General features: G+C 47.8%; 1 protein-coding gene across 4 annotated transcripts; it reads left to right on the top strand.

The window, feature by feature from the left end:
* The first annotated feature begins 590 nt into the window (after positions 1 to 590).
* On the top strand, positions 591 to 23311 carry STMN4 (stathmin 4). 4 transcript variants are annotated; one of them, XM_030312651.1, is made up of 8 exons: positions 591 to 701; positions 15541 to 15632; positions 16956 to 17051; positions 17718 to 17798; positions 18212 to 18420; positions 19534 to 19725; positions 20413 to 20466; positions 22715 to 23311. In XM_030312651.1, exons 2-7 carry the CDS (start codon positions 15620 to 15622, stop codon positions 20431 to 20433), a joined length of 612 nt encoding a protein of 203 aa, XP_030168511.1. In that variant the 5' UTR covers positions 591 to 701; positions 15541 to 15619; the 3' UTR covers positions 20434 to 20466; positions 22715 to 23311. The 4 variants fall into 4 exon arrangements, with proteins under 4 accessions (XP_030168511.1, XP_030168513.1, XP_030168510.1 ...); XM_030312653.1 differs by lacking the exon at positions 17718 to 17798 and having other exon boundaries at positions 594 to 701; XM_030312650.1 differs by lacking the exon at positions 20413 to 20466 and having other exon boundaries at positions 594 to 701.
* The last annotated feature ends 211 nt before the right edge of the window (positions 23312 to 23522 follow it).

Genomic DNA, 23522 nt, shown 5'->3' with positions numbered 1-23522 from the left:
GCTCTAGTCGGGTTGCCACAGAAGAGGCGTGGCCAACATCACAGCCAGGTGGCAAGAGGGGAGCCCTGCTCTCCTGGGACCCACGTGCCAGGCCCTCACGAGCCCCAAAGCCTGGGGTGTCTGCAGCCCCTCCTTGCCTTCTGACTCACTGTTCAAACCCACCAGCCCTTCTGACAGAGCTGGAAACAGGCACCAAGCCCTCCGGAAGCTATTTTTAGGGTTCATCTGTTCTTTTTGATTTCTCCTCTAGATGCCATATTTTCCCACCCCCAGATCTGAAAGAGCTAAAGATTCTGGAAATCATTCATCGCTCCCCCTCTCCAGGTGCTCTCCCTCTGGCCGGACAGCTGAGCTTGTAAGCGGTGCCTTCGCCCCCACCTTCTCGTACCGTTCCCTCCCTCCTTCTTTCTGCATCCCTACCCTTACCCTCTGGCCCCCAGCGCCACAGGCAGCATGGAAAGCAGGTTGTTTGTCTGACATCATCTTCCACTCCCTGGCCTGCTAAGAGTTACTCACTCAGGCAATCCCTGCTCCACCAGCGGAGACTGTCCAATTGCCAAGCAACCCCCTGTCAGCCAATCACAGAGCTCAGAGGTGATGTCATGGCGAGAGCGAGCAGTGGTGCTGATGTGGAGAGAAGCCCAGGGTACCACTAATTGAGGGAGTGAGGAAGGAAGCACCTCGCCTGAACAGGACCGCAGGTAAGTGGGAATGGAATGCAAATTCTTTGAGGCTTTTCAGACAAAAGAAAAAATTATTAGCAGCCGCAGGGAGGAGGAGCGAGGGGCCTGGCGCCCTTTGTGTTGCCTTTTGGTTTCATTCAATCAATGAAACTTTGTGAAATCCTGGCAGAAATGGGGTGAGGTGAAAAGAATGGGGCTACCCCGAGGGGCAAGGGTGGGCTACAGGCAGTCCTTCTGTTCCAGAGCTCGGAGGACAGGTGCGAATTGCCAGGGTTTCTTTTGGGTCAGATGTCCATGGTGAGTTCTTTCTGCATAAAAATGTTTTGTTGCTTTGGGAGAAAGGTTTTGTTCAGAGTCCGGCTTCCCTTGGAGCTGGCTCTGACCCGTGATTTGTTTCAGGCTAGAAGCTGCTTTGTGTTTTACATTTCCTTTCTCAGCCACAGTTTTTCTTGGCTCCCTTTCCCCTGTGTATCATCCTTTTCTTTCTCCTCTGTCTGCACTGGGTTACTTTTTGCTCTTGGTTCTAAGGATGCAATGAGATCACCACCTCTTCCTGGCTCCGCCTCGCCCTGAGGTCAACCCATCCTACCTGGGCAGGGCCGGCTGGCTGTCTGGCTGCAAACTGCGGGAACCCACAAGTGCCACGCCCTGGTCCCCGCTGGTGGCTGAGCGAGGCCACTCCTCACTCAGCCCACCGCCCTCGCCTGGAGTTTAGGCACTGCCCTCTTCTCATCCAGGGGACCAGGACCTGGATCCGCTGTCCAGTGGCCAGCCTTGTCCCCACGTGGCAGTGCTTTGTTTCATTCCTCCCAGGAAGACACAGTCAGGTGTGGAGGGGTCCCATTGTCCTGAAAAAAGGCAGGTGCCCGGAATCCCTTGGGGGGCTCAGAATATTGAGGTAGCTTGAGTCCAAACACCCTGGGCAGGAATACCCTCGTGTCTCAAGACCAAGAGAACAGTGGGCGGGGATGGCCAGCGGTGGCCCGCTGGAGTCCTGCGGGGTGGGTGGCAGACTGAGAGAGAATGTGGGAGAATCTGTCTCTCCTGACGCTGAGCCCCTCTCTAGGGGGAGGAAATCTCTCCCACAGGCAGGGAGTCAGGGTGCTAGGGGGAATGAGATCATCCTTCTGTTGAGGAGATAATCATAGTGCTGGAGAGAGTGGTGAGGAAGCAGAGGGCCAAGGTCTGATTAGCAGCTCCACTGAGCAAAGCTAGAGTCTCCAGAGACTCTGCCCTGTCCTCTAGGGCCAGCCAGCCCCCTCCTCTCAAGCATGCCCCAAGCCCCCACCTTGCTGCTAGGAACTCCTTGAAACCCACTTGTCACCAGCACCAGAACACCTGTCAGCAGGTCCCAGACCTTCTGTGATCCCCGGCTCCACCTGGCCCACTCCTGGAACAAGTTTGGAGTGGACGGGGATCTTTAACTGCTAGATGGATTCACCACAGAGCATTGTAAGGAGTGAGCTCCCCATCACTGAGGGCATTCAAACAGAAGTTGGATGATCACCCAGGAGATCGGTTATAGAAATTTCTGCATTGTGTTGGAGACTGGGCTAGATTAGTGTTTTTCAAACTGCCGACTGGGATCCATTAGTGGACTGTGAAATCAAATTTGGGGGTTGTAACTGATATATATATTTTTCAAATAAAATGGAGTTAGAGTAGAAAAAAAGTCAAAACACGTTCCATATAGTAGAGTAAATATTTCCTATGCCATTTTTTAATGATGTATTTTTAGTTACATAAATATTTGTAAATAAATTATGTTTATAAACATATTTAATAAATGTCATATTTATAAATAAATACACCCATATTTATGTCTATATTTTAGTTATGTGTATATTTATGTGTATCCACGTAGATGTATCAATGACTATATATATGCATGTATATGTCAGTATTAGGACATATACATGCTGGCTCATGATATAAAATGAAGTTCTTTATTGTCAGTCCCAGTAAGAAAAAAACATTGGCTAAGGGACCCTTATGACCTTTTCTAAGACTATAAGCCTATGGATAATTCTTACTAGACTATGAACTTCTTTTGAACATTTTTTTTTTATTTTTAATTTGGTAAAATACACATAACATGAAATTTACCACTTTAGCCATTTTTACGTCGTGTTGACTATATTCCCGTTGTGCTGCCGTCACCACCATCCATCCCCGAAACTGTTTTTATCTGTCCAAATTGAAACTCTGTCCCAGTTGAACACTAACTCTTCATTCTCCCCTCCCCCCCCAGCCCCTGGCAACCCCCATTCTATTTCCTGTCTCTGTGAAGTTGACCATTCTAGGTACTTTATATAAGTGGAATCACACAGCATTTGTCTTTTTATGACTGGCTTCTTTCACTTAGCATAATGTCCTCAAGATTCACCCATATTGTAGACTATGAACTTCTTGATTTAAAAAAAATTTTTTTTAACATTTATTTATTTTTGAGAGAGAGAAAGAGAGAGCGACAGAGTGTGACCAGGGCAGAGGCAGAGACAGAGAGGGAGACACAGAATCCGAAGCAGGCTCCAGGCTCTGAGCTGTCAGCACAGAGCCCGATGCGGGGCTTGAACCCACGAACTGTGAGATCACGATCTGAGCCGAAGGACTGTGACCTTCTTTATTTTTTTTATTTTATTTTTTTTTAACATTTATTTTTGACACAGAGAGAGACAGAGCATGAATGGGGGAGGGTCAGAGAGAGGGAGACACAGAATCTGAAACAGGCTCCAGGCTCTGAGCCGTCAGCACAGAGCCCGAGTGGGGCTCGAACTCGCGGACCACGAGATCGTGACCTGGCTGAAGTCGGACGCTTAACCGACTGAGCCACCCAGGCGCCCCAGGACTGTGACCTTTTTTTTTTTTTTTTTTTCAACGTTTTTTATTTATTTTTGGGACAGAGAGAGACAGAGCATGTTTTTTATTTATTTTTGGGACAGAGAGAGACAGAGCATGAACGGGGGAGGGGCAGAGAACGGGGGAGGGGCAGAGAGAGAGGGAGACACAGAATCGGAAACAGGCTCCAGGCTCCGAGCCATCAGCCCAGAGCCTGACGCAGGGCTCGAACTCACGGACCGCGAGATCGTGACCTGGCTGAAGTCGGACGCTTAACCGACTGCGCCACCCAGGCGCCCCGGACTGTGACCTTCTTGAAAGGAGAACTATCTTGTTCAAACATGTCCCTATGACCATATACAATATCAAGTGTCCAAAATCCAAGTACTGTGTTTAAGTGGAAAAACTATCTCTTTAGGAGATCCTGTGTTCTAAAGGACCCATCAAAAATGGAAAAAATCTGTCCTTCCTGAGCAGAGTGTTGAACAGACATACTATTGGCTGGTGGGGTGGTGGGAGTGTCTTGCATTTTTTGACTTAATATCTAGATTTCCTTTTGGCTCAGTAAAAGAAATCCAAGGGCCAAGCACAGTTGCTGCTTCTCTCATCCGACCAGGCCATTTAAACCACATTTGCCCTGTGGGACATGAGTGGGCTGACTGATGAGGTTTAAAGTAGGACAATAAAGATTGATAAACTGAGATCCAGAGTAAGGTGTGACAGATAGGGAGGCAGGAAAGGAAGGGAAGAGAGAGGAGAAGAGAGAAGGACCAAGTGTTTATATTAAACCAATCACATAGAAAGAACGGGAAAATTCAGATCTTCTGTGCTGTTGATTTTATTTTCTTTTATTTTTTAAAGTTTATATATTTATTTTGAGAGAGAGAGAGAGAGAGAGAGAGAGGGGAAGGGGCACAGAGAGAGGGAGACAGAGAGAATCCCAAGCAGGCTCTAACATGAGGCTCGATCCCACGAACTGTGAGATTGTGATCTGAGCTGAAACCAAGCATCAGACGCTCAACCAACTGAGCCACCCAGGCGTCCCTGTGCTGTTGATTTTAAATGATTGGATATTTTCAAAATCAAAATCCTAATCCAAGAAAGGCTTAATTTTTCCTGAACCCTTAAGATCCTTTCTCCAGACCCCTTGATATCTTTGTTTTATTTCCCACTTACCTGGAGACTATCATTTGCAGACACAGAATTCCCAGAGATTTTGAAATGACAGGTAGGTAGAGCTGAGACCTTTATTTGGGGAGAGGGATAGGAATTTGGGGAAAAATGATAAAACATGCAAAATGTAATTTTTATAATGCTCTGTAGAGAAACAAACTCTACCCCGCTTTTTTTTTTTGGCTTGGCTAATAAACATTCATCGTGTATGATTGAATTTGCTTATTAAGTTAGAATTTGCTATATTTAGAGATGTGATAGACTGGGAAAATGTTACTTTGTGTGTTTTTCTTTGAGGAAGAGTAAGGACAAAGAAAATCTCTTCTGATATTTTAAAAAACATTTTCTAGGTTTTTACATTTTTAGTTCCACTAGGAAGACAGGAAAATACACAGATAATGGGTACATTACCCCTGCCTCCCCATACACATCTATCCTTTCCCCCTTCCTTCTCTCATGCTCACTGGTCTTTTCTATCCATTAAAACTGATCGCCGCTGTGCGTCCATTCCCTTAGGGTCCTCTGTCAGAGGTAGGTGGTAGGAAGCAAGAGGACAGAACAGATTGAAAGGAACAGGGGTCTGGGGTGGTTGACTGACCTAATTTATGGCAAGGCACAGGCAACCGGGAGTTCAGAGAACAAACCAGAGACTGTGAATCCAGAGAAAGGAGCCGAGTGCAGGCGACAGGGTGAAAGACCCAGCGGGCAAGGGGGTGGGACAGATGCAGAGTTCCAGTGGATCATTTGGGTGTCAGTGCCCTGAAATGCGAACCAGGTAGAAAGCAAGGTTGAAACACAGAATGTGGAAGCACTAACACAACTTGACTATTGATCCCGGGATAGGTTTGTCTGTCTTCTGCATCTGCCATCAAACAGATATGTAAGGACTCAGTAGGTATTCCACAAACCCTTCTTGAAAAATATATTACCCCAGAAGTAGTCTAGGTAGCCAAAAAAAATTTTTTTTATCAAATTAAAGAACGCAAATACAAAAAAGATATGACATTGCTAATGGTTACCAAGAAAGAAAGCACTAGAATTTAGAGCCTTTGTCTCAATATAATCAACGCATTTACAAAGCTGAATGCAAATGTCGAATATCTTAAGGCTAAGGAATGTGTCTATTAAATTTATCATTATATATACATGTATATTGTCTTAGCATCTCCCATAGTGCATATAGTAGGTTCTCAATGAATGTTTGTTAAATGAATAATTTAAGAAGGAAATCATTAATAATAATCCAGAACTGAAAACACAGTCACTGTGACAAAATCAGAAATTTTGTAGGGAAGGAAATTAAAGTATGCAAAACTCTCATCTCTCACGAAGAAAAACGTTAGATACTGTTTTCTCCTTAAAGTAATAAAATATAGATAGAAATGATTTTAACTTAAAGATCAAACACAAGTTGTGAAACATACAAAGCATTGGGGAAGAATGAAAGAATAATGAAAACAAGAATAATATGGCCAAAGGTGAGACTGTCCCTTGATTATAGGCTAAATGTAGGTTGGGAACCTGACTCTGTTCCTCCTACTTAATCTTGGGAAAGGCACCGAACCTCTTGGGGCTTCTGTCTCTTCATCTGAAAAGGGTGGGCAATGCTAGAGATCTCCAGGGCTCCTCCCATCTAAGGGCAGAGAGCTTGCCCCCTGGGAATGTCTACAAATCTATTGCTTGTTCTCTGCTGATGTGAAAATGATTTAATTTATTACACTTGGTAGGTCATGTGTATGCATTTTAACAGGACTTTTTTTTTTTCCTCATAAAAGGCTTTTTATTCCTTCATTTTCCAGCTTGAACATTTCTTAAAATTTTTATTTATTTTATTTATTTATTTATTTACTTCCAAGTTAGTTAGCATATAATGTAATAATGATTTCAGGGGTAGATTCCAGTGATTCATCCCCTATTTAACAGGACTTTCGAAGACATTGCCTGATGCAAGAGAGAACTTAGTAGTGAGAATTTTAAGCCCTGGGGCTGCCCATGGTGGGAAGGCAGATGTGGGGCCCAGGAGCCTTTGTGTGCCCTTCATCCACATGCCCTAGGCAATCATCCGTCTTACTTACATTTTCTCTTGGCCTTGGATATGAGGAAGTACCATGGAGCTTTGATGTAAGAAGACACTAGTTCAAATCCCATCTTTATCATTTTCTGCTTGTATGACTTTAGGCAAATCAAGTAATTCACCTGAATTGATCATCAGTGAAATGGGTATAATAGTACCTATTTTATAGGGTTTGGAGAGAATGCAATGATAAAATATATATGTCCAGATTGCAACCATGTAAAAATAATGGACATTAGGAAAAAAAAAAAAAAAAACAACTAGAAGGAAGTGCCAACAAGAAAAAGTAGCAACCTGGCAGGGATTTCTTTTCGTTTCTCTGTCACACAGATGTTTCAAACTAGGATATTAATATGCTTATAATTAAAACATTACATATAAAATGTACATATACACATATACGCAATTGAAAATGTCTGATAAACTGTAAAGTACTCCAAAATATTGCTATTGGTGTCACTAGGACTCAGATTACAAGAGTTTCTTCCATATGCTGATGCTTCCAAGTAATCTGAGTCCAGGGTCTCTCATGGTACCTGGGTCGCAATGCTCTGCACTCCACCCAGAGACCCTGAATGGAAGTCCATGCCCTGGAACTTTGCTTCTGTTTTTTGTCTTTCCTTTTTTTTTTTTTTAATATAATTTATTGTCAAGTTGGCTAACATACAGTGTATACAGTGTGCTCTTCGTTTTGGGGGTAGTTTCCCTTGATTCATCGCTAACATACAACATCCAGTGCTCATCCCAACAAGTGCCCTCCTCAATGCCCATCACCCATTTTCCCCTCTCCCCTGCCATCAACCCTCAGTTTGTTCTCTGTATTTAAGAGTGTATTATGGTTTGCCTCCCTCCCTCTCTGTTTGAAACTATTTTTTCCCCTTCCTTTCCCCCATGGTCTTCTGTTAAGTTTCTCAGGTTCTACATATGAGTGAAAACATGGTATCTGTCTTTCTCTGACTGACTTATCTCACTTAGCACGAGTGAGTTCCATCTAGTTCTTCTAGTTCCACGTTGCTGCAAATGGCAGGATTTTATTCTTTCTCCTTGCCAAGTAGTATTCCATTGTATGTAGAAACCACATCTTCTTTATCCATTTATCAGTTGATGGACACTTAGACTCTTTCCATTGGAACTTTGCTTCTAGTATGTTGATTCTTCTGTAGGTGTTGAATGGAAAATAAAAGCAGCCCAGAAAGTGCTATTGCTGTAGATTATTTGGGACTCATTTCTCCAGACTTAATTTTCCTTCTCTGGCTTGCCTCCCAATGTAGCTATTACAACTAGGAGGGGTTCCTCAGACTTAGGCCTCCAGAGGTGTGCACTTGTCAACAGGTGACTCCTCCTTATTTCCTAGAAGCACAACCGAAGCTGCATTTCTGAGTCTGTTAGGTACTGTCTGGAAGTTGCTCCTGACCATGGTTCCCACCTCTCCTATTCTTGATCCCCTTAGAAGCAACCCAAGTGAAGGTGGTGTTCAGGTAAGCGCCAGCTGCCCAATGCCAGCTAATCACACACTGTTGTGCCTGTCCAGTGTCCTGTGGATCTCACTGGCCCAGTCTTGACCTGTGCTCTAATATCTGCTCCTTCTGCCTTTATAACTGTTGGAGAATTGCTGAACACCCGCAGAGCATCTGCAGAACTTCCAGAGGCCCTGAATTCTCACCCAGGGGACCTGTTTCACATTTTCATCACCAAAAACCCCCGTGGTTACTTTAGGACCCGGCTGAGTGTTTGGCACAGAATTAAATAGTCAATAAATAATGTGGAAAGAATGAACCACATTCATGAAAAAAATAATTTCTCTCTCTCTTTGTTAACCTAGATATGGCTTTCGGTCAGAGTCTTCTGATCAGCACAAAATAACCAGGGGAACTGTGCAGAGATGATATGATTTTGTGACACTGAGGTAGTTTGTGCAGCTTATTTCCAGCACATGCATAACTTTGGTAGGACTAGTGATTGGGACAGATCTAAAGAGCCACCTCCCTGTCCTGCCTGTGTTAGAAAACCTGGATCAGAGCTCACTGCATCCACTCCACAGTCCCTCTATTGTCTCTGAACACCCCTGCCCCGGACCACTCTATTCAAACCACTTGGATGTGTTAGCTTCCTATGCTTCAAAAATAGTCCTCATAAGATTTGACACATCCTGAAGGCCTTATCTGCGCATTCCTTGCAGTGACAAACAAAATGCTGGCTCACTTGGGCAGTGGACAGTCAGAGTTGCCTTGGGAGTTCTGGCATGTGCCCAATAAATAGCCATGTGGCACTAGAGACTTTGGTGCTCTTGTCTATCAGCTCCTGGTCACCAACTGCATTATAGAAACCCTGGGAGCAGGGGTCACCATTTTTGGTCATGTAGAAAAGTTCTTCTGCATCCCTTTCTCTTCCCTATCTCTGCTGTTCTGGTGGCCCCCAAGTGAGCTTTTCCCTCACATCCTCGTGGTTGGGAGGAGGGAAAGGATCAGTATGAATGGTGAGGGCAAACACTTGGACCCTGGTCCCATCTTGGCCAACTCAGTGTGATCTCAGAATCTCTGATCTCTGGGAGGAGCATCTGGGCACTTTGGAAGGGACAGTTGTTGGTTGTGTGGGAATCTTATGTGCAGTTCAGGGTGTTGGTTTACGTGGCCTCTGCCCACTAACTGCCAAGAACACCTCTAGTCTAGTGACCACCAAAAAGTCCCACATATATTCCTGGGAGTGGGCTGCCCTCATTGAGACCCTCTGGCTAGTGATCACCAGTTCAGTCCCCTCCATCGCTGACATTCTGATATTCTAGGAAAAAACTGGGGGTTCTGATCTCTTCACTTTGGACACCTTGCCCCCCACTGCGCCACATGAGATCCCCTTCAGTCAACAGCCTTAATTTCTAGACCTTCTCTCTCAGCCACCCTCACTGCCAGTCAAAATGTACTCATTCTGCGTCTTACCTCTTCATGGCCTGGGTCTCTGCTCGATGGGGTTACCGCTAATTATCTACCAGTTATGTTAATGGTTCAGTCCATCAACAAAAATGTGTGATCACTTTTTCATACATAGACGCTTAGATGGTGGCACTGGAGTAAATGTACAAGTCAGTTTGCAAATGAGAAAACAGTGCTGGGTGGAATGCAAACAGTCCAAGGTGTTACTGGTTCTAGGCAGTTCCTCACCATTTTGTGCCTAGTCCTGGCTTCCAAACTTCTTCTCCTAATCTTTCCCTCAAGCTGATGTTGCCAGAAGAATCTATTTTTGCATGAGTAGCAGCTAATGGCAGAGATGGGCTTTAGGATGACAATCCCAGCTTTGCCCTTAACTACCTGTAGGACTTGGTGTCATTAACCTGACTGCCGAGCTTCAAGTGCCTCCTTACAAATAACCTCAGGGAATAACTTGAGATAACGCTTGTGAATTTTCTGGTACAAGCAGGTGTTCAAGATGGGGTAGCTATTATTATTGCTATTATCATCAGCATTACCATTCCCTCTCTCTCTTCTTATTCAAACGATGAGGGCAGTACTTTCCTATTGAATAGAATATAAAGTATTCTTATACTTTATATATATAAATGCTTTATAATATAAATAATAATATAATATAATATTATATTATATATAATAATATATATAATAATATATAATATATAATTATAGCCTGGAGGTCGCTGATCTTCCCACTGCTATTCCTGGTCCCAATGAGTCTTGCATGCAGCCCAGCAGGTCCTCTGTGTTCCCCCCAAAATCCAGTCTGCACGCCCACACACTGTCAAGTTCTGAAGCCATGGCAGTGAGAGAAGCACCTGCAGAATCTGAATTGCAGCATAACCCAGCACACTCTCACTTTTGCCATTGGAAGCTTGAGTCCCCTTACTACGGGCTTTGCTGGATCAATAACTGACAGCCCCAGGGTGGGGCTGCCCAGGGAGGCCCTGCCTCTTGACCAGCAGTCTGCACCCATCAAGAATGCTTGGGAGTGAGCATGGGGCAAGAGTCAGGAGGCCACTGTCGTGGGTTCTGGTTCTGTGCTATTGGCTGAGTGAGCGTGAGTCATCTACCTTCGGTTGGGGACCGCTTTGATCTTTGCTATGGCTGGATACAGTCATTGTTCTGGTCTTTCCTAGGACTGGGGAGGCCTGGGACTGACCTTTGCCATAACAGAAAACACACAAAGAGCCTCTGGGAGGGCTAGAGGTTTGCCTCAGTGCAGAGATTTTTTTTTGCCTTACGATGCTCTGATGTGTGATGTTTCAGATAGGATTTCCCCCCATGGGACTGACTCATGTCTACTCTGGCCTCTGTTGTCTCTCTTTTAAATGTTATTTATTTTTGAGAGACAGAGAGTAAGTTGGGGAGGTGCAGAGAGAGAGGGAGACAGAGGATCTAAAGCGGGCTCTGTGCTGACAGCAGAGAGCCTAATGTGAGGCTAGAACTCATATACTTTGAGATCATGACCTGAGCCGAAGTCAGACCCTCAACTGACTGAGCCACCCAGGTGCCCCTGGCCCCTATTGTCTTTTAGTCTTCATATTGCCTCCCTGAATTCCTGGCATTTTGTCCTGTGTAAACTTGAGCAATAACATCTCTTAACACCCTTCTCTGGCAGTTCTAGGACAGGCCTGGTGGCCCCATTGCAGTGCAGGTGTTTTGCTGTGGCCTGACAACATAACCCAAGCCACCATGCCGTTTAACAGATTCCCAGCATTGTGAGAAGCTTTTAGGGACCAGGCCAAGGCTGGTTTGTGGGCCCTCAGGTTGATTGGATGTGTCCAGGAGAATGGCCTGAGATGTTGGTGTTTAAGATGGGAGAACAGAGGCCAAAGGGCCATTCTGAAGGGCCTCCAGGCTACGGGTTAGCATAACCAGATCTTCCAAGTGGTGTGCATCCAATCTGGGTCTAACCCACCAGCCAACTTGGAGACCTCACGTAGCCAGGCTAAGTGCTGGGGAGGCAGGTATGACCCACCCCATGGGGGCAAAGTCGGGCTCCCTCCTGTGGCTGCCACCACCCAATGGCTTGGGACCTCTTTGCGCTGCTGGCTTCTCTAGAAGAGTCTAGGCCCTCCCCTCTGCCCCCTTCTATCCTTTCTCAGAATGTCCCATGGGGAGCAACATCTTTTGGGTCTTGAAGGCAATAGAAATGTCACGACTATGGCATGAGGATTTCTAAGGGCCCCGTGTACCTGTAGGTGCAAATATACAAATTATCTTAAGGAACAAATTGACTGTGTATAAACACTGGTAGTTGAGATAAGGTGGAAGAATCATGGGTTTGAGCCCTGGTTCTGCCACTTACTGCATGTATTAGTTTCCTGCAGTTGCCGTAACAAATTGCCACAAACTTATGACTTGAAACAACACAAATTAATTCTTTCACCGTTCTGGTGTGCAGAAGTCCAAGATCAAGGTGTCATTCTCCCATAAGACCTTAGGGGAGGGAACTTTTGTGTCTCTTCCAGCTTCTGGTGGCTTGTGTATGCATCAATCCAATCTCTGCCTCCCTCTTCGAATGGCCTCTCCCCTCTGTGTGTCCCTTATAAGGACTCTTGTTATTACATTTGATGCCACCTGGATAATACAGGATGATCTGACCTCGAAGTCCTTCACTTAATTAAATCCGCAGAGACCCTTTCCAAATAAATCCACGTTCCCGAGTTGCAGGGGTTAGAACGAGGACGTATCTTACTGGGAGACTCCATTCAACCCACCCCACTGAGTAGCCTTGGAAATGTCACTTACCCTTTCTGAGCCTCAATTTCCACACCTATAAAACAGGGACGATAATCTTTACATCATAAGGCTCTTATGAAAATTAAAATGAAAGCATTTGCCACATGGTAGATGCTCTATAAATACACATTTTTGATTATGTGGGCCCCAGTCCTGTGAAACAGAGAGCTTTCAGTTACAGCTCCCTTGGCTATGCATGCCTCTGCCCATCTCTGGAGTGTCTCCTGTTCCCTGCCCTGGTCTTCCTTCTTGGCCTCTCTGACCTTTGTTCTCTACCTGGTTCTTCATGCTTCTATAACTCCCAGCACAATATCTTCCCAAGAAGTGTGGAAAGCACTCACTCCTATTTGTAATTAAACCATACCTTCAGGCCAGATCGGCTTTCCCTGAGTCTCCAGGACCATGGAGGACCAGGCCGCTAGCATCCAGTCCCTCCTCTGGCCAAAAGGGAAGAGCTCATAAGTCAGAAGAGCTGGGTCCCAGAGCCAGTTCTACCACCAAGTAGCTATGTGACCTTAGCCAAGAGTCTCAGTTTCTCTAAGCCTCAGGTTCTTCATCTGAAAGTGAAGCTGATGATTCCTGTCTTGTTAACTCAGCCTCAAGTGAACATTAATTGGGATAACATGGGGGACAGCAGTTGTCATCTGTGCTCCAAGAGTGGAGGGCCTTGATCATCATTCCCAGCTTAGGCTGAGGGGCGCAGTCCCTGGTTCCAGGCACCCACCTTTAGAGAAAAAGCCCAGTTCAGTCCCCCTTCTTTCTCAGAGTCCCTTCTCTGCCTCACTTCACTTATTTGGACCTCTACGTCAGATCCATTACCTAGGTTAAAATCTGATGAGGCTCCCTCTCCTGGCAAGGACCCTCTTACCCTCCCAGTCACCTCATCAATCAGCCCAGTCGTGGGCTGAGATTGTGTGGAATGGAGCCTCATGACCAGGGATGTCCCCTCCAGGCCCTGTTCAGGGACCCGCTGGTACTGTCAGGATCAGCTTGACTCTGAGTAAAGAGGCCTATTGTGCTGCACAGCGAAGGGGGCGGTGCATGGCAGGGCCCCTGGCTCCAAAGAACATGAAGTTGCTGGAGGGAACTTAGTGCTTCTGACCTCGTTTCAGAGCTTTGACCAGAGCCGGTTGACCTGGCTTCCAGTTGCTGTGTTTTTAACTCTCTAACCGCATGACCCCGGGCAATCCACATAAACCCTCTGAACCTCTGTTTCCTCATCTTCAAATGGCAATGACAGTCCTTAACTGCAGGGATGGTGAGGACCAGAGAGGTAGTGACTCTGAAGCAGGTGTGTGGGGGCTGGTGGCCACCCTGATGGAAAAGGCGGACGAAAGGAAACACGTTTATTAAGTACCTCCTTCTTGCTGGATGCTGTATATATGCATTTCTCATTTAATGTGTGCAATTTGAGGTCAAGTCTGTGTTGGAGTCCACATGGGTCTGGCCTAAAGCTGAGCCCGCTGCTCCTGTTGGCGCCCCTGCCCACCCCCAGCCAGTACAGACCCCAGTCCCCATTGGGAATATGCCTCATTAAGGAAGGAAAGTGACTCTGAGTCAATCTCAGAGTCCTTTGCCTTGTGAGGATGCAGGCAGGGAAGCTGTTGGCTCATGCCGCCCTGGCACAGTGCCCACTGAGGGTGGCTGTGTTAGTCGGCATTCTCCAGAGAAACAGAACCAATAGGATGCATACAGAAAGACATTTATTGTGAAGGATTGCTCACGCAGTTATGGAGGCTGAGAAACCCCACGATCAGCTGCCGACAAGCTGGGGACCCAGGAAAGCTGGGGGCAGAACTCCAGCCCGAGTCTGAAGGCCAGAGAACTGGAGCTCTCGCGTCTGAGGGCAGGAGAAGACGGATGTCCAGCTTAAGCAGAGAGAGCGAATTCACTCTTTCTCCGCCTTCTGTTCTGTTCAGGCCCTCAACAGATTGAGCGAGGCCCACCCACACTGGGGAGGGTCATCTTTACTCAGCCTATCCACTCAAATACTAACCTGTCCCTGAGAGGGGGTGTGCCTGAGACATCCAGAAATAATGCTCACCAGCTATCTGGGCATCCCTTAGTCCAGTCACGTGGACACAAAAATTAACCACCTCAGTGGCCAAGGATCAAGTGTTCCCCATGATGGCTACTTACTGCTGGCTACTCCTCATTCCCTTGCATAGCAGCCTTCGGTAGACGTCTGTCCCCTACTGTCCCTGACCTTCTCCCTCCCTGCTTCTCTTGTTTCACCTCCCCCTCCTCTTTTGCACTCTCTGGCCAACCATAGACATAGAGATTTCTCACCACACTCCCCCACCTCCAGCTTATAGCTCCCTCAGCACAGTGTCCTCCAGGCTTAATTCCGACTCATCAGTTAAGACTCAATGCAGGTGCTGCTAACACCCGGGGGTCCCTTGCTGGATCCCCAGGCCTCGTGCTGAGCATGAAGCCCCATCTCTGTGTTCCCACAATAATCCTGCGTGCAGATTTCCATCTCTGTACCAACCGCATTGTGATGACATTATTCCTTAATAATATTTGTCTCTTCTCATAGTTGGTCTTAAACGGGGTCAGGGAGTGTTTGGTGGGTAGTGAGCGAGAGGCCATGTGAACTAGGATTTTGACAGCCTCTGTCCAATGCCCTCTCACCCCCTATCAGAATGGGCTGGGAGGGGGAATAGGGAGAAACTCAGGACACAGAGTTATTTTGTGAAAACCTCCCAAGCGATTCTGACTTAAGATTTGTCTCTCACCTCAGCCTTTGCTTTGACCCAGCCACTGAGCCGCACAGAGACAAATGAACAGCTCTTGACATGTACAGTTTTGGGAAATCCATGTCTGATGCTCAGGGGGGCTTGAGACTAGAAAGCCAATTATGAAGCTCTCCTTAGTGCCCGGAAACTGAACTTGCTTGCGGTAATATGGAAGAGGGGGGTCTGTGTTTGGGAAAGGGAGAGTGGGTGTGTAGAGGTCCTGGAGGTGGGGGCAGACCAGGTGCATCCTGGGATTCCCTCCCCAGTTGTGCAAAGACCTTTCTTATGCGAATAACCTGTCAGTGGTAACATGCTCTCTTTCTCAGATTTGTGACAGCGTCCTGAGCTGGTGACAGACCTACTCTGTGACTTTCAGCCAGATTCAGCCCTCACATTCCTGAAAACATGACCCTCGCCGGTAGGTACAAAAACTGTCTATGCCGCGGGGCACCGTAGAGCAGGGTGTTTCTGTACACACATATATGTGCTTACATAGACACAGAGAAGGGTAAAAGACTGACAGAAAGTATACCCCAGGACTAAAAGGCGTTGTCTCTAGATGGTGAGTGGAATCACAGCTGAGCTTTTCTTTCTTTTTTTTTTTTTAATTTTTTTTTTAACGTTTAGTTATTTTTGAGACAAAAAGAGACAGAGCATGAACGGTGGGGGGGGGGGGGCGGAGAGAGAGGGAGACACAGAATCTGAAACGGGCTGCAGGCTCTGAGTGGTCAGCACAGAGCCTGACGTGGGGCTCGAACTCACGGACCGCGAGATCATGACCTGAGCTGAAGTCAGACACTTAACTGACTGAGCCATCCAGGCGCCCCAGAGCTTTTCTTTTACTCATCTGTGCGTGTTTTAAAAACTTTTTACGATGCACACGTATTATTTTCACACTGGATTATGCTTTCAGCAAGTAAAAGGAAAGAAGAAGGAGAGTGCCTGGGCACCACACTGGGTTTAGCTGAGAACTGAGAGGGCCTGAGCATGTGGAGCTTAAAACAAGGTGCACTGGCCCCAGGGTGGTGGGGGGACAGGCAGGATCACAGGCCAGGGCCAGGCAATAGTGGGCTGGACTTGACCATATCAGCTCTAACTTGTGACCTCTTGGCTCTCAAATCCTCTCCTGACACAAAGAGACTAGACGGTGGGGGTGCCTTTATGGGCACCGGCACCTGTGCTGGGAAGGTCAGAGAAGGCTCACAGCCTGACCTTGCCACCCAGGGAGAGGCAAGACAAGAGGGATGGTGGTGTGCATCTTTACCATTCAGAGAAGCACTGCTGAGTACTTGGACTAAAATGGAGCGTGGATTTCCTGCATCTCGGAGCAAAGTAAATGGAATATTCTGGGCAAGTGTGAGGAGACAGAGAACTAGGTCCAGGGCGCCAGGTTGGGGTTTGTGGTCTTTGCCTGAGGGCATTCTGCATTCGGTACTAAGAAGGGAAACAATGTACTCAGGAGAAGATGGGGTCATCTGGGTGCTCTGGAAGGGTCAGGTTCTAAGGGTCTAAGGGTCACCTGTCTAAGGTGGACAGAAGTGGATCTGAATCACACACAGGAATCCTAAAATGGGCCGCTCAGGGCAAAGGGGGCTGAATCCCCAGGCAAGGGGTAGATTTGGGTGGTTTAGGTGCCGCTGTGGAGCCTGGTGACCCCTGGCTGCTCAGGCTCCCAGACTCACACTGAGGCTGACTCAGGAGACTAGGAGGGAGTCACCACCTTCTGCCGGTGTTTCTGCAGCCTACAAAGAGAAGATGAAGGAGCTCCCACTGGTGTCCTTGTTCTGCTCCTGTTTTCTGGCCGATCCTCTGAATAAATCATCCTATAAATACGAAGGTAAGTGAGGGCCACAGTTGAGGGTGTAGCTTGTGGAGGATTCCTGGGCTCGTATCCACGAGTAGCACGCTCCTGTCCCAATTTTATGAAACTCTCCTCCCCGTATCAAGTTTTCTTTCCCAGAGCCAGTAAAACCACTGCAGCTGATTCTGAGGGTCTAAGCATCAGGCAAAGGCTGGTGTGGGGCTGCAGCCCGGGGGACTAGGTAGCAGCTGAAGGTGAATCAGGCCCTCTGCCTCCTGATCTTATCTTTTCTTCATTCATTTAACAAACGGATGCTGTGGAAGATGCCGAGGTGAGGCAGTCAGAGATGCTGCCCTTGGGGAACACCTAGAATAGAAGATGAGTGCAAACCACTGGATTCCACAATTGATAGGTCTCCTTAGTGAATGGTGGAGATGCTCTGACGGAGTCCAGAGCGGGGGCGAACGAGAGGACTTCCCCCTGCAGCCAGCCAAGGAGGTTGTGCGGTAGCCATGTTGCCTGGGACCTGTGACAGGGTCCCAGGACACTGGCAGGGGGCACTGAGTGGCCACATTCTGCTCAGGGAGGGGTGGGGAGCAGGTCACCTCTTAATTTCCGTGGGATTAAAAGGAAGGGACAGGTTTGTTTTGGAAATGAGAGATGGGAGTGCTTGGGTTACCTGAGATTGTTTTTTCTGTCTAGGCTGGTGTGGGAGACAGTGTAGGAGGAAAGATCAAAGCCAGCGGAAAGACAGTGCTGACTGGAGAGAAAGAAGAGAGCAGGGTAGGAGGGAGCAGGGGAGAGGTGGCAATAGGCTGAGCCATCAGATTGGTAGTGGGACGAGGAGTGGACGGGTGGTGGGTGGTGGGCAAATGAACCACTGGCTGCCGCTGAGGACAATTTGAGCAAGAGCTCAACGACGGTAGGAGCCTGTGGCAGAAACAAAAGTGAAAGCAGTTGCTACAGCCATTATTAGAAACCGCGATGCCTGGGACCTCTACTCTTGGAGCCTGAGCCCTTGCCATGGCTACCAGCCCCTTCAGCCCCATTCACCTCAGGTGCCTAGTTCAGGACCAACCCAGAACTGATTGCCTTGGGGACCCTAGAGCTCCCATATACGTGTGCATGTGTGCATGCTTTTGGGGCACCAATCTAGTTTACAGGGGGTGAGCAGCCCCTTTTATTGCTTTCTTTAGCAGACACAGTGGACCTGAACTGGTGTGTAATTTCCGACATGGAAGTCATTGAGCTGAACAAATGTACCTCGGGCCAGTCCTTTGAAGTCATCCTGAAGCCACCTTCCTTCGATGGGGTCCCTGAGTTCAATGCCTCCCTACCCAGGCGGCGAGACCCATCACTGGAAGAGATCCAGAAGAAACTAGAAGCAGCTGAGGAGCGAAGAAAGGTAAGTGCTGTCCTTTCTTTCCTCTATCTCAGCATGAGGGGAGGGACTTAGAGAAGACAGGTGGTGGCCCTGAGCTGAGGTCAGGTCACCGCCAACGTACAAATATTTAGGCATTGCCTCCCATGGATAGGGCAGAGAATGGAACAACCATTGAGGGAAACAAAGAAGTGAGGTACCTGGTCTCTAGGAGCTTACAGTTTGGTTAGAGGGATAAGGCACTGAATTATATATGCCCAAGAGATAGCCTTATATGCACACTGACAGGAGGAAGACATCGGCAAACACTAACAATTTAGGGAAAGGCTAAACAATTAAGGAAAAGGATCCTTAACTGGGGAAAGGGTAAGAAGGTCATGGTGTGGTATACTTTCACCCCCTTGTGTGCCTTCCATGTTTCCTATTGATTCCTCTGACCCATCTTTATGGAAGCTCTTCATCTTTTTTTTTTTTTTGTAATGTTTATTTATTATTTTTGAGAGAGAGAGAGTGCAAGCAGGGGAGGGGTGGAGAGCAAGGGGGACAGAGGATCTGAAGTGGGCTCTGTGCTGTCAGCACAGAACCTGATGTGAGGCTCAAACTCACGAACCGTGAAATTATGACCTGAGCTGAAGTCAGACGCTCAACCTACTGAGCCACCCAGGTGCCCCATAAGCTTTTCGTCTTTGAAGGAGAAAATAATCTTCTCCCTTGAATTCCTATAGCATTTCCTCTCTACCTCTTAGGGCATATGTCACATGCTAGTCTGGGTTAGACTTATATATATGTCTTATCTCTAGTAGACTTTTTTCTTCCCCAAGTTGTTAGGATAGTGCTTGGCACTTGGTATATCATCATTTAATATTTGTGAAGGAAGGAGGGAGGGAAGGAAGGAACGAAGGAAGGAGGGAGGGAGGGAAGGAAGGAGGGAAGGAAGGAAGGAAGGAAGGCAGGAGGGCAATGAGAAAAAGAACTGAGGATATGGTGGGAGAATACAGAGTGTCTCAGCTTCTTGCCAATGTGCCAGGCTCAGGGAGGCGTCTGTTCTGGGTGTGCAAATCTTAAGTGATGGTGGTGAAAATTCACCCTGGTATGCTCACTTTCAAGGACCTCTTTCTCCCTTTTGTGCTTCCTTAGTACCAGGAAGCTGAGCTCCTGAAACACCTAGCAGAGAAACGAGAACACGAGCGGGAGGTGATCCAAAAAGCCATTGAGGAAAACAACAATTTCATCAAGATGGCTAAGGAAAAACTGGCCCAGAAGATGGAATCCAATAAGGAAAACCGGGAGGCCCATCTTGCCGCCATGTTGGAACGGCTGCAAGAGAAGGTAAGTGGTCTTGGAGAGAGAAGAGATTCCTGGAAACTCTCTTCCTTCCATGGCAAGTATAAAGGGCCTACATATTATTTTAGGCAGCAAACAGCCTCAGGTAGGAAAGGGGTGTTTCTGTTAGATTGGATCCTTAGAGAGTTCCAAGGAATGTTCTGGGAAGTCGTAGGCAAGAAACATGAGCCAAGCTTTGGAATTCTACGGGGGCTATGATGCACAGCTACACAATTGAAGTTTCTCATTGTCTTAGGGAGATGAGACCTCTGATCTTCTAGAGGAACCCTGTGTGATGCAAGGGAGTAAGGACAAATAAGCAGTTGTACATTCCCGGCTTCATCCTTCAATGAACTGATTCGATTTAATGCAAGATGATGATTTGGGCTCTTGGCTCTAAGCCAAGGGCATGATAAGCTGGGTTGACCATTGAGCAGGAAACCTGATTCTCTCCAAACCTCTTGATATGGACTGAGTGAGTCACGGGTCTTTCCAATATTCTGCCTTTTGTCAATACACCAAATGGTGTCACCTACATAGGAGAAACGTGAGAGACTGGGATTGGTCCCACGTGTCAGCAGAGTAACAGCCCGTTCTGCTGAGAACATGTTGGCCTCATTTCCTGAGTCTCCAGGCTGCCCCAGTTTCTCCTGCAGCTCCTGGGAGAGCTCCAGCTCTGTGTTTTATTTCCAGGAGCCGCCTGCTGCGCGGTGACTCCCGGGACCCGATCGGTGGCCTCGTCCCATGGTGAGCAGCGTGGTCCCCACTCTTTTCCTGCCCATCCACCTAGAGTCTCAGGCCCTTGGCAACAGCTACTAGAAAGATCGGTTTCTTCACAGGGGATCTGAATGTTGCGTAGGCCCTGCCTCTGGCCAGCATGTGGCAACCCTTCCACTCTCACGCTCCACCCGCCTACGGGAAGTAAGGCCTCCACCAAGTATCAGATGGGAGGGAAGTGATCTGGGTCTGATTTCAGGCTTCCCCAGTTACTGAGGGCTGGCTAGGAACAAACTCTTGCAGGAAAAAACAAAAACAAAACAAAAACCTGGGATTGCGATAAAATGGGGCGTGGGCTCTCAGGCCAAACCCAAAAGAAATCACTGAAGCTAGAGCCACGATATGGTATTTAAACGATGGCAAAAACACATTTACTTTTCATACCCCTATCCCCACAACAAATCCATGAGGTAAGCACAACAGTGTTATCCTTATTTAATTGATGGGCAAACCATGTCGGAGAAGGTCAAATAACTTGGCCAGGGTCACACAGACACTAAGCAGTGCAGCTGGGACCAGAACCCGGTTCTCTGGGTACCATAAACCTAGGGGACTCTTTCAACCCCTATTTCGGGGGGATCAGTCCACAATCATCCTGTTTTCCCTTTGGCCAGAGAGGGGACCATTGGAGGCCAAAGAAAAGGAGCCCAGAAGTCTAGGGTTCTCCCCAGAGAGCTCACCTGAGTGGAGGTAGATTCTGAGGGGAAGAGATTGAGAAGGTCCCCACTCTGGTGTAATAGCTACGGAGGTGAGGTAAGACTTCAAGAAGCAAAATGTCAGAGTAAGAATCTGAGTGGGCATCACTCTTTTGGGATCGTGACCCCATTCACTCTTGGTCACTGATGGAGGCAGGAGGTGGAATGAGAGATAGATGTACGACTTCTGCCCTGCCCCAAGCCAATGCTTTGTGTCAGTTTCTGTGTGGATCACTGACCATCTGCAACAGATTCACCTGGTGTTAAGTTTAAAGCTACAGATCCTTGGGCCCTACCTCAGACCTACGGACACTGGCTCTCTAGGGATGGTGCCCGAGGACCCGGCGGTGTCACAAATTCCTTAGGTCATGCTGATTATGGGGTGAGGTTTAGAACCACTGTCCTAGACACACCACTACCCACACTTTTCCTAGGGCCACGGAAATTTCTAGGGCCTCTTCAGGGATGGATTCATAGTTTAAGATATATCCTGAACTCCTGGACCGACTTAACGGGCCTACTCCAGGCTGATTTTTGATATGTGGATATGATGATATCTGGATGATTGCCAAGGTGTGGTAGAGACAATATTTACTGAGCACCTGCCATGTACGAGGTGCTCTAGGAAGAATGGGGAAATACAAAGAAGAAAAAGGTGTGCTCCTTGCCTGCCAGAAAGATACCGTTCAATAGGGGACCCAGGCAGATGTACAACGAGCGGTGACAGAAGGCAGGCCACGAGGTGCCCTGGAGGTGAACACTAAAGTCACAGAATTCTAGAGGTAAAAGGAGCTTTCCGTTCATGGCCCTCTTTAAAAACCAGGTTGCTGAGGCCTGATCGGTGACGTGATTGGTCAAGGTCACATAGCTGATGGGTCTTTGAAGTCAGATCCCATCTTTTGGCTATTATGCTGTGAGGCAAAGAGGGTTCTCATACCCCACTTGTGAGAGAGTCCACTTTCTGGAGTTGGGTGACATTTCCAAAAATTCTTCCGTCAATTCATACCTTAAGAGCCCTCATCTTTCACCAAAGGGCTTAAGAAAACAACTTGCATGGAGGGAGGGGAAGGACAGAAGTGAAGGCAGTGGTCACGTTGCAAGTGTTGGGCGGGGGAGGCACTTGTAATGAGGCCTGGCCGTAATGCCACATGCTCCTCTCGCATAGTGACACCGAGCTGCTTCTCACACTGAGTCAAGCAATGCACTGAGTGTGAGCTCAGGACGGCCAGGTGAAGGAGGGAGAGGTGGGTGGGCTCTGGGGTTGCTGGGACATGGGTTCCCCGTGGGAGGTTGGCCCCAGTCAACGAGCTCCCCGGGGCCGAACCAGTGGGCTCGCTCACCTGCCTCCTGCCAGTCTCACCTGCCACCTTCTGCCCCTTCTCAGGACGTCTTTGCAGACTTTGCTCTTCACTTCCTGTGGCGGCAATTCTTTACTTTGTGTTCTCTTTCCCCTGGCTTCCCTTTATCCCCTTATCCCGGGGGAAGCCTGTGTGACCTGCCCTTTTCGCTCCCTTCCTTCTCAGGACAAGCACGCGGAAGAGGTGCGGAAAAACAAGGAGCTGAAGGAAGAGGCCTCCAGGTAAAGCCCAGAGGCCAAAGAAGTTTCCAGAACAGCCGGACAGCTCCAGCAGCTCCGCAGTTCCCGAGGCAGCCTCGTCCGCCGCGGGCTGCTCTCCCAGCACTGGGGTTTGGGGGGGGAGGGGGGTGGCCAGGGGTGTTTCCTCTGCTTTTGGTGTTTGTACATGTAAAGAATTGACCAGTGAAGCCATCCTATTTGTTTCCGGGGAACAATGATGGGGTGGGAGAGGGGAGAGAAGGAGAGAACTTGGGAAAGAAGATGGAGAAGGACTCACGGACATTGCAACCCTGCCCACCGCAGACTCAGGTCAAGTCCTTGGCTTTTCTTCGCGGTGAATGTCCAGGCACCATGTTGAGGGAGGCTGCAAACGGGGCAGAGTCCGGGGTGGGGCAGCGGCTGCAAGGCCCTGCGGGGGAAGCCCAGGGAGAGGGTGGGGGGCCCCCCGGACGTGTTGCTTCCGCCCTGCAACAGGTGGGATGAGGTCCGAGTGTGTGTGTATTAACCATCATCTTTTGATCATCATGACCAATGAAATATTTACTCCAGGTCTCCCATTCTTTATTTCCTGAATTTGTCCTTTCAGTGACTGACAAAATATTCTTGAATTTGGTTTCCACCCATCAGGGGGCAGCTGCCTCTTTTGTTCCTGAGTTTGACCATCAGAGCATCTGAGAGGTGCTGGGGGAGGTGGGTTAAACATGCCAGACTTTGGCATAATTAAAGAGTTCGTTTTTTGCTTTTCTCCTCCCCCT

Source organism: Lynx canadensis, chromosome B1, assembly GCF_007474595.2.
Source record: "Lynx canadensis isolate LIC74 chromosome B1, mLynCan4.pri.v2, whole genome shotgun sequence".
Taxonomy (NCBI): Eukaryota; Metazoa; Chordata; class Mammalia; order Carnivora; family Felidae; genus Lynx; species Lynx canadensis.
This window is presented reverse-complemented; position numbering and strand designations above follow the sequence as displayed.